Source organism: Trachurus trachurus (assembly GCF_905171665.1).
Source record: "Trachurus trachurus genome assembly, chromosome: 5".
Classification (NCBI taxonomy): domain Eukaryota; kingdom Metazoa; phylum Chordata; class Actinopteri; order Carangiformes; family Carangidae; genus Trachurus; species Trachurus trachurus.
This window is the reverse complement of record NC_139896.1, coordinates 11975334-11985974: the sequence shown is the minus strand read 5'-3', so window position 1 is coordinate 11985974 and position 10641 is coordinate 11975334. Positions and strand designations below refer to the sequence as shown.

Below are 10641 nucleotides of genomic sequence, written 5' to 3'. Positions count from 1 at the left end.
TTTTATTTAAGCTTTGTTTGTTTTCATCTCAACAATGTCTTACAAACAGAAGTTGTAGGTCATAAGTAGGAAATGACTTCAATTAACTGCTGTATATGAAAACTGAGAACTAACCAATTATCTGAAAAGGGCTGTTGTCTATGGTCCTTAAATTCTGTTAAGAATAAGCTGGGCTATAGCCTAAATCTTTACATGTCTCATTGATTATTGCACATGAATGTAATTACACTACACACTAAAACAACAAGTCAAAACAATCAAGCAACATATTAGTTGATGCTTAGAGGTTGTAGGCTAATGCACCCCAGCAGCACACCACCATCATCCACTAGTTAGTAGAACAGCTAACCTACACCCACAGGACACCTCCGCGTGCTCCTACCGCAGGTGACCCACGAGCCACAAGGAAGAGTCGAGGCCAATCTGCCAAAGCGCGCAGGTGTTGGCTGATTGCGCACATTGCTTATAAGTTGAGGCGTCGTGTTTGCTGCGGTTTAATTGTCAGTGATTCATTTAGCGGCCGCTTCGTTTGAAGACTTTCTACTGCAGCCATGAGTGGAGGAGCTGGGACCCCGTATATCGGCAGCAAAATAAGTTTAATTTCAAAGGCACAGATTCGTTATGAGGGAATATTGTCCTCTGTCGACACGGACAGGTCGACGGTTGCTTTAGCCAAAGGTAGGTTGGTGAGACGCGTTTGTCTTTCTCCGTGTCTAATTCTCCTGCGCTAGTGTGAATTAAAGAAGCTGAGGGTTAAACTAACCTCACTTTTCAATGTATCTCCCCAACAGTTAAATCCTACGGGACAGAGGACCGACGCACAGACAGACCAGTGCCTCCAAAAGATGAAATTTATGAATACATAATTTTCAGAGGAAGTGACATCAAAGATATCACTGTGTCAGAACCACCAAAACCTCACCATGGGCTGCCTCGTGACCCTGCAATTGTGCAGGTATGTTATTCAAAGGGATTTGTATTTTAGGTGTGTGTACAAAAAGTCACTCTCAAACCTGCTTTATTTTAGTCGTCTCTTGGTGGTTCTGCTGCTGCATATCACCAACGGTGGAGTCCGTACAGGGACATGATGCCCACCTACAACCAGCTGGCAGCTAGTTCTCTGCTCAACCAGCAGTACAATGCAGCACTGGGTCTAGGTACAGTCAGTGAATGTTGGACACATCAGACAGAAATTATAGTATATTATCCAGCTTCACCATGTCTGTTCCATTTGCCCTCAGTACCAGGACTTCATGGCATCCCAGCCAGAAGAGCCCCCATGGTTGAGCAGGCGGTCCAGACCATGCCATTAGCTGCTGGTGCCCAGAAAAGGGGAAAAGCAGCAGCCCAGCTGCAGAGCAGACAGCCCGTCCGCCCAACCCAGCGCTCTGGCCGGGATGGTTCGCAGCGACTCAAGGAGAATGTGCCCACCAGTAAGCAGACCAAACAATGGCATTTAACATCCAGCAACTTTAATTTCTTACACCGCCTTGTAATTCAACTTAAAGAAGCAGCAGCTCTAACATCAAATGTATCCATCTTTAGATCGGCCAACATCTCAGCCTACTGCAGCTAAAATTCAAAGCCAGAGTACTGAGAACCAGAAGCAAAGGCAAAAACAAGGTATCAAAATAAAAAAAAATATATAAAACACAATACAAGCTATTTGCAACAAAAAAACATTCTTTTTTTCCCTGTTTCTTTGAATCCATATGTTTCTTTATGTGTAAGACAGAAGTGCAGTGGGAATGTAGTCTGTTTCCCCCCCCAAAAAAGGACTGAAGAGTATATTGTAGATCAGATCGACAAGTATCTGACTGAGCTTCTGAACTGAACTTCTCTTTCTCTGGTGGTCGTGTCCAGGCAGTCGCAGATCCAGGAACCGAAGCAGAGGACAACTTCTCGCAAAAAACTCAAAGGCTACAACTTTGGAGTTTGAGTCAGATTTTGACTTTGAAACTGCAAACGCTCAGTTTAAAGATGATCTCACCAAGGGGGTTGTAGGTATGTTCAGATTATTCTTTAGAGTAGCTATCAGTGGAAATGATATAAATCACGTTTTAAAAGCTCTTGTATGTACCCCCTTTTTTCCCTGTAGTTGAAAATGTGGATTCTGCAGAAGCCCCAGACAGTCAGAGTCTGGAGGAGGAGGAAACTCTTGGTGATAAGTACTATGACAAAACCAAATGCTTTTTTGACAACATCTCATCTGATCTAAAGCCCAGGTGACTATCCTTACCTTTCCCATTAGTTTTTGTCTCATCTGAGGAGTTTGCCATACTCTGCTTTTTGATTTATTCCTTATTCTTGGCATCCTCAGGAGAACCACATGGGCAGAGGAGAAAAAGTTGAACATGGAAACATTTGGAGTGCCCGGTCGTTTCCTGAGAGGCAGAGGATTCAGAGGCCGAGGGCAAAGAGGGCAGAGCACTGCCGAGCAGCGACCCCTCCCAAAAGTTGGTAGTGGGAGGGTGTGAAGTCTTTTTTTTCTTTCTTATTCTTCTTCTTTTGTCTTTTTGATTTCTGTAAATAATAGATATTGTAGTTTTCTACTAATTTAAAAAACAAGGTACCTCCCTATTTTCCCACTTTTTGAAGCACTTGAAGCATTTTTTTTCTCCATTATCCCAAATGGATTGATATGAAATGGGAGAGCAATTTATTTTAATCAGCAGCTGTGCACTAAAAGCAAACGTATTCATTGGTAGTTTGGAAGCATGCAATGTGGAAATTGTCATTTGTACAGGCCGGCCGGCAAGCATGCATTTTTTTTTTTTTTCTTTTGCCAACTGTCTGAAATGTAATCAAATATGTCTCGACTGTACAAATGTAACTGCAAATTTGTCTGGGACTGTCTTAAAGTTGAATGGAAAGACAGCTGTACTTTTTTTTTTTTCCTATTTGTAAAATGAAAACTGGAGACAATGTGTAACAGTTGCAAATAAATAATGTGATTAACACACCGGCTTTCCCCAATACTTCTGTAAAAATTCCCTGAGAAGAGTAACGATTCAATATATTGCACCTTAAACCCCGTCAGGCAGTTTTTGCGTTAGTTTCCCTGCTCACCAAACACAAAATAGCAGGCTGGCTAAAGAACAAGAGTTCAGTCTTCAGTATGTGGTGGCATGCAAATATAAGCCAGTTGCATGAATTTAGAGTCCAAGTCCTTGAGTGTTTTCTCGAGTGAATCCTCATCAGTAATGATGATGGAGTCCAGTTCTGAGATGCAGTCCGAGTCCCCCTCCTCTGCATACAGGTGAGGCTCATAGTCCAGCTGCTCGTCCTCTGTCCCCCGGAGGGAAGCGAGTCTCTGCAGACGACAGAAAATATCGACGTCAAACTAAACACAGTGCCTTTTTTTTTTTTTTTTTACTGTGACAGGCTCCCACATGTGTTTACGAGAAGACAAGTCACAGCAGTGCCTGTAAACTGAAAACTGTATTTACACCACCAACCCAGTTTAGCAGAGAGAGAAGAGTCGCATCTGATGTATAGCTGTAGCTCCCTTTGTTCTGGAGATTCACTGAGCTCATGCTCTGAAATAGTCAAAAACAACAAAGATGTCACATTCAGATCAAGTCTCTTTATCAGTTGCCAAAAAAGAAACATTAATCACAAACCAAACACATGCCACTCACCTGCTGGGTGTGGTGGTAGCTGCTCATGAAAGAATTCCTGGTCGACTGATGTTGAAGAAAAGGTCAAGTAAGTATTTGCACACACTTGTTGTGACTATTATTTGTTTTCATTGATGCATATTTACTTGGTTAAAGTTGCTGGAGTACTGATGGTACTGGTTTTCACTTCTGTAACCCGACTTCTGAGTTGTGAAGTTTTGTTCCATGCCCTAGTTGAAAGAATGACAGGAGCAACTGAGATAGACAGCTTAATTATAGTACAGAAATGCTGCGTTCCAGGCAGGCTTTTGAACCCATAAGTCACAACTTAAAGTAACGACTTTGACGTTGTTTCAGGTAACCCGAAACTCGTGTTTTTCCAACCTGTTTCACAGGTCTGTGAAAATGCACTGCAGTCAAACCCTACCCGTGAACTTCTACCAGATCGAACTACAAGTTCATGGGTCAGAAAAACAAGAGGGTTGCCTGGAAGGCACCATAAATTCACATATGCCTTACAGCAGTCTGTTGTTTTTACAGTGTGAGAAAACTACGTGTGAGAAAAGTTGTCAAGAGACCAACATGCCAAAAACTGAAAAATGTTGCACAGATCCACTTTGATATTTGCAGTTTAACCAGTGAATACAATTTTCTTTACAAATACCATATTATTATTTGAAAAGGCTGCAACAGTTTTCTGGTCCGTTGCGCGGATCTGGTGCATAGATTGGCCGTTAGAGTGCTTCTTTTCTGTTGACCCTCCCAGGATACTGTTAGGCACCTAAAAACAAAATGGAAGTGTAAGTATTTGTATGAAATTGCGTCACTGGTGTGTTTCTTTGTAGAGGTTTTTAAGCAGTGACCTTGCAGTCCGTTCCTGGTTCCTCTGTGTTTGTTGTGAGGAGCGATTCTCCAAATGCGTCTGTCTGTAAAGCGGTGAATTCTTCTTTGCAGGACAAGAAGATGGCCATCAACAGCAGGCCTGTCGGGGGGATTGAGATGACAAAGCTTTGAGTTGTCAGAACTGTAACATGCAGTTATACTATAACAAAAGCTGTTTCTTACCCAGGAGTAAGATCAATGCGACAAACACAAGAGCTATACCGCCAGGGGAAAGACTTATAGTGGGCGGTGGGCGGATTCTGCAGTTGGGGTTTATAGAGCAGTCACACACGAATACACTGAGGTTGTAAGTGCCAGACTCCCCCTGCATGTCGGAGATCTTCAAGTCAATTGTGTGTGTTCCAGCAAATGTACCGGACTCCCTCACCAGGCCTGCTGAGTAACCTGTGAGAAACAATCACAAAATTAAATGGCTGTTTTTGCTTTTTTCTTTCTCTTTTTTAAATTAAACTTTTCCTGTGATATTTAGGTACAAAGATGATCTCCCTACCATACGATGGATCCAGTTTCCATTTTCCTTTGACGTCTCCCAGCAGTTCAAATGTGAAAGGCCCTCCGAAGGGAGTTCCATCCGGGTCAAAGGCTGTGATGTTGGTGGTGGTGGTGGGGCTGTCAGACAAACACACATCCAACTCGTACACTGTCAGCTGAGGTAAATTGTCATTCTGGTCAGTCACGTGGATGTTCACTGTAGCTGTGCCTGTTTGAGGTGGACTTCCTGTTCGAGATTTGCAGAGGAAGGATGTATTAAGTGAAACATTCCTCCATCATAAACGACGAAATAATCGGCATGTGCCTATATCGAACCCCTTGGAGCTTTACCGTTATCCACTGCATGCACTAAGATGGTGTAGACACCGTTTACAACATGAGAAGATTCTCTGTCCGGGGGTCTGATGGTTGTGATATCGCCTGTCTTGGGGTCCACGGTGAACCAGCCAGCAGGGTCATCTCCTATCTTGTACCTGTTGACAGAGAAAGAGGTCACTCAGGAGATGACTCCAGATTTTTAAAAAAAAAGTTCAAAAATGTCCAAATAAACTTGCCACATACACAAAATCTTGTTGATGACTGGTGTCCGGATCCACCGCGATCACTTTCTCCACCCAGGTTCCGTTGGGCGCGTTCTCCTCCAGCATCGCCTCTTTTACTGTCACGATGAAGCCTGGGGGGTCGTTGACATCCTCCACTGTGATGATCACTTTCGTAGCGGTGTGAGTGGCTTCGTCATCCTTTGTGCTGGTGTCAATTTTCCAGAGGTCTGATCCTGGTGTCTTCTCCTTCACTTTGCAGGAGAAATATGGGACCTCGTTTTCCACAGAGATGGACAGTTCCCTCTGTGCTTCCTCCTCATAGTCTAAAGCCTGAAATTACACATAGCAGCTGTGTTTAAATTTAAATACATGATTTGTGTATCATGCAAAAAAAAAAAATCCAAAATTCCATTGAAGCATTTTTAAAAACATGACCTTCAAGTAGGGCAGATGCATCTAATAGCCTAAAACATTACATGTCAGACAAGAGGTGGGTGTCACTGAAATGTCAAGTATGCAGCCAAACAACACTCACTTTAACGACTGTCAGGATTCCATCATTGGTATCTGGATCTGTTTCAATCTTAAAGTTACCGCCCTCGTCACCCTCTATGCTGTATACGGCTCTCCACGCCGGGCTGTGTGCGCTGTCTTTGTCAGTCACATGCATCCGCAGAGGAGACAACCCCTCCTCGTCCTCTTTCACTTTGCCAGGGCCCTGTGGGGGATTAGTCAGAGCTCATTTTACTGTGGTATAGTGATTCATTGAGCTAATATGAGTTATCTATTATTCACATGAAATTCCTGGATAAACACCGGCGTGATGTAGAAAATCTAGAATAAAAATGAAACCAAAGACCGGAATTTTTGAAAAAAAAAAAGCATTCAATAAAAAAGCATAATGAGAAGCATTTATGTTTTAACTGACCTGCATTTTTAGTTTATTGTTTGATTGACAACATGTGATGTCTAATAATACTGTATGCACAGTTTGAACAAGCATCTGAACAACTGAAATACAACGTCATGTCAGGTCATCCATCCTGTGCCCTTGCCTGGGATGGCGGTGGGTTGGGAGGTTAACATGTCCATGCCTACCGTTTGACCGGTGATTACTGGGAGGTGGTTGTTCCCATCCTGCACATGAACGATGACAGTGGTGGAACTGGACAGCTTGACTACGTCCCCGTCGTCTATGGCCTCCACCAGAATTGTGTACATTTCAGCCACCTTCAACATAATCAGTTGACAGATTATTAGATAATATCAGATTATGTGATCTCTAACTACAGTCACTGAACCAGTCATATGATATGACTTGATAGTAGTCCATTTCAGTGCAAAGCAGTTGGATAACTTTGCGCAAGGTCTGTTGTTTTCTTAGCATTGTTTTATTAACAATGGTACACACCTTTTTTTGTCAAAACCAAAACAATTAACTGTGTTGTTACTGTATGCAAATCCAAGAGTCACAAAGATAATAACAGATGCTGTAGTTTTTCGGCGTCTGTTTTTATGCTTGTGACTCACCCTGCGGTTTACACATGGCATTTTATCGTTTTGTTGGTTTGTTCTTTTACAAGCGGTTTAACTGTGTTTCGCTATAAGATATACTGTAGCCGACATTCTTTTATTAATAACGTGTGATATGTAACCTATGATTATGTGATGTGTTATTGTTAGTGCTAATGTCAGAGCAGACCTGAAATTGCTGTTTACAATTCAAGTTGTACCGCACATGTAACAACATGGTTAAAACGGAAACTCTTACCTCATGATCCAGACATCCTTTAAATGAAATTGCTCCAAACTTATTTATGGTGAATTCGGTGTCTGGATGGTCTGGAGACACTGATTTTATCTTATAGTTGAAAGTGGAGTTTGGTGACCCTGGCTTGTCAAGGTCATAGGCCAGCACAGTCACAATACTGAAGCCTTTTGGGAAATGTAAAAGAGAGGAAGAAATAGGTGCATGTTACAAAGAGAAGAAAAACAGTAAAGTAAAAAAGTAAAGTACACAAGTAAACAAGAAAAAATGCTATAGTCTTTACCTTGTGTGGTTCTCTCATCGATGGTAACTTCATACAAATCTCTATCAAAGAGCGGTGGGTTGTCGTTGATGTCCAGTATGTTAATCTCAAGGCCTAATCTAGTGTCAGTTGATGCATCTGTCTTTTTGGCTTCAAATTTCAGCTGTGAATCGAAAGATATGACTCAATGTTAGTCACCAAATAAAGAAAATAGCACTAATAGTGGTGTGAAATGGGGAAAAACTAAGATTAAAATATACTACAGCTCCACTGGGTTTGCATTTTACATGCACTCTAATCATAGCCTCTGCTCGCAGCATTTCTAACATTTTCAGTTTTATATTTCCATGTTTTTTAACACCTGATGGCAAAAGCAACTATATTCTACACATAATGTCTTTGCATCATGCTTTCACGCATGATGCATCAAGCTCCCTCATTTTCAATGTGACGGAGCTACAGACATAAAAAAAAATCATTTCCATTGTATTAATTGTGTAAGCTCAGTCCATACCACCACTGACAGACTGTTTTCGCCTCATCAATGTGTAGACTTGCAACCGCCAGGAGGTCATTTTGACCTCCATTCATTGAAATGCAAAAATGGTAAATGGACTGCATTTATATAGCTATATATTATATAGCCAGCCAGAAACACAGCTCAAAACACTTCATAGTAATGCCTCACATTTATGCACACACACATACACACACACACACTTACACACACACACACACACTTTACAAAAAATAACAATAGACGCTGATAGGCAACCAAGATAGAAAGCTATACTGTGAAAGTTCATTATGTCTGTATGTATGAATGTATGTATGTATGAATAATTAGTTTCCTTTTTTTCTTTTTCAAGACAAGTAGTTTTTTCTCATACCTTCACGGTGACAGTTCTGATTAAGGAGGAAGAAAACGCCGAAACCGTCAACAAAAAGGCATGAGAAAAAACTACTTGTCTTGAAAAAGAAAAAAAGGAAACTAAGATAAAAAGCTCTTGGTTGGTTTATTTTTTAAATAGTGTGTCTATAAAAAAATGTACCCAATTGAGTTTACAATCATTGTGATGGCAATTCTGGGCTAAAGAATGTTCATTTAGTTTTACTTTTTTTCACTCTCTTTTATGCTAGAATCGTCAAAACACATAAGATGATGTAGAACGCACTTTTAGGAAAAGTCATCGACTGGGAGACTTAGGGTTTTTTACACAAACAGAGTTACATGCATGCATTTTAAGAAGCGAGAGAGGTTAAAAATGACCTCACGGCGGTTATGTGTAATCTTACATTCAGAACCTTCGTCTCCTCATAGTCCACAGGCCCGTTGATAGACAGAATGCCAGACTCTTTATCAATAGAGATTATGTTCTTTGGATCCTCATCCACTCCTTCCCCATAGAGATCAAAATATATTCGATGTGCCCGGTCAAGTGTGATCTACGACACAACATCAGATCCTTCACAGTCAGTATGAAGCAGGCTTAGACTCATCATTTGTAAATTTCAATGGTTAAAGAAGAAAAATATTCCAGGTGTCAAAATAAAATTCATTGTGGATAGATAAAAATGGGGGGGGAAGGGTTGTCTCAGATTGATTATAACCCACAGGTTTTTAAATTTTAATCTTTTAGTTTCCTTGTCAAACTAGTGACTTGTTGAAATAAAATTTGACCAGAATTTGTTACTTTGTGGTTTTCTAACCTTGCCCAGCTCATATGGGAAAGGTCCTGGATTCCCCTCCTCAATTGTGAAGGAGTCGATGATCCAATTCCTTTTGTGCCGACTCAGTAGCCCTGAGCCTGCTGCACTTGACACACAAACCTGAAAGACGGCCGTAGAAAAGTTCATAGTATGCAAAGCAGGGGTATTTGTTTAAAACAGGAGGCGGGGTCTTGTGATACATCAGCGGGACACAGTTGGAGATCAACATGACTTATTGTCCTCATAGTGGATAAACCAGTTTTCTGGGAAGTTTACACACACACACACAGGGAATATTACAGAAACCGCAACACCAGACCCTCCTCAGCATTGCTCTGATCATACACAATTATTATTAAATTAAAAAATATTAAATATTAAAACAATATTAAATGGAAAAAATATATAGAAAATAGTTTGCTTATAATAAAACCCAAAACGTTTCAATCGAATGAGCTCATTTACTGTATCATACTTCATTCTGTAAATAGAGAAAAAGACACAAACAAACTGACACTAACACTAGATTTTGCCAGAAATGAACAAATATCTATGAAGTTTAAGTAAATAAATGGGTAAATGTATTAAAGCAATTCTAGCTAGAGAAAGGTTATTTGTTGTCACCTACCAAGAGGAAGTAGCAGAGCATGATGCTCACCCTGTAGATTCCAGTTTAGAGTGATCGAGAGCTGGCGTCTGTGATATTTGAGCACAGAAAGACAAGACCCAGCCCCCTCCTGTTTCACACACCCTCTCACAGGAATACTGTAATGATATGTTACGGCCATGCGCGCCTGAAGGTGTGTGCTCGCACTCAGGTATGCTCATGGCCTTCATGCATGTCATGTTTGCTTATGGGGTTTTCTTAAGAACTGAACATGCTTGGTTTGAGTCATTTTGCAGTAATTGTAACATGATCCTCACACTTTCAACAGCACTTATCCCACCTGTAGATTTGGTCTTTCCATTGTCTTACCTTTGTTGCCTGCGATTTCAATCAGAGTCCCTCGCTGTAAACTCAGCCGTTTTAAGAATTCTTTTAACCCAACTTCCATCAAATTTCTTAACAATACTGCTTGAGTTTGTGCAATAATTCTTATAGTGCTCTTACTATGGTGAATTTATGAGGTGTATGCTATGTTATGGGATATACGTGCAATGCTGTTATGTCTTGTGTTTGCTGGGTTAGTATGGCTGAGGTGTGTCATTTTTTGTCATTGTGGCCATCAAGGCATTTATGGCGCAGCTACAGAGATAAATTTCCCTGAATGGGACAATAAAGTTTATCCTATTGTATCGTAACCATGGTGTGTTTTGTTTGTTTTTTTCTGCATGCGGCTGCCC

At 41.0% G+C, this 10641-nt stretch overlaps 2 protein-coding genes across 3 annotated transcripts; one reads left to right on the top strand and one right to left on the bottom strand.

Moving 5' to 3' along the window:
- The first annotated feature begins 289 nt into the window (after window positions 1-289).
- On the top strand, window positions 290-2838 carry LOC310986261 (protein LSM14 homolog B-like). Of its 2 annotated transcripts, XM_083972107.1 has the most exons (8): window positions 290-678; window positions 792-955; window positions 1028-1157; window positions 1242-1433; window positions 1546-1623; window positions 1864-2004; window positions 2099-2225; window positions 2321-2838. In XM_083972107.1, the coding sequence occupies exons 1-8, from the start codon at window positions 552-554 to the stop codon at window positions 2475-2477; spliced, it is 1116 nt and encodes a 371-aa protein (XP_083828233.1). In that variant the 5' UTR covers window positions 290-551; the 3' UTR covers window positions 2478-2838. The 2 variants fall into 2 exon arrangements, with proteins under 2 accessions (XP_083828233.1, XP_083828232.1); XM_083972106.1 differs by having other exon boundaries at window positions 1028-1433.
- Window positions 2839-3106: 268 nt separating this feature from the next.
- On the bottom strand, window positions 3107-9946 carry LOC310985640 (cadherin-like protein 26; the record flags this gene model as incomplete). The annotated part of the gene is made up of 14 exons (XM_083971259.1): window positions 3107-3313; window positions 3767-3850; window positions 4484-4602; window positions 4686-4907; window positions 5014-5241; window positions 5346-5488; window positions 5577-5887; window positions 6093-6275; window positions 6656-6787; window positions 7329-7492; window positions 7609-7750; window positions 8884-9033; window positions 9298-9417; window positions 9926-9946. The coding sequence occupies 14 exons, from the start codon at window positions 9944-9946 to the stop codon at window positions 3107-3109; spliced, it is 2226 nt and encodes a 741-aa protein (XP_083827385.1).
- Between the last annotated feature and the right edge of the window lie 695 nt (window positions 9947-10641).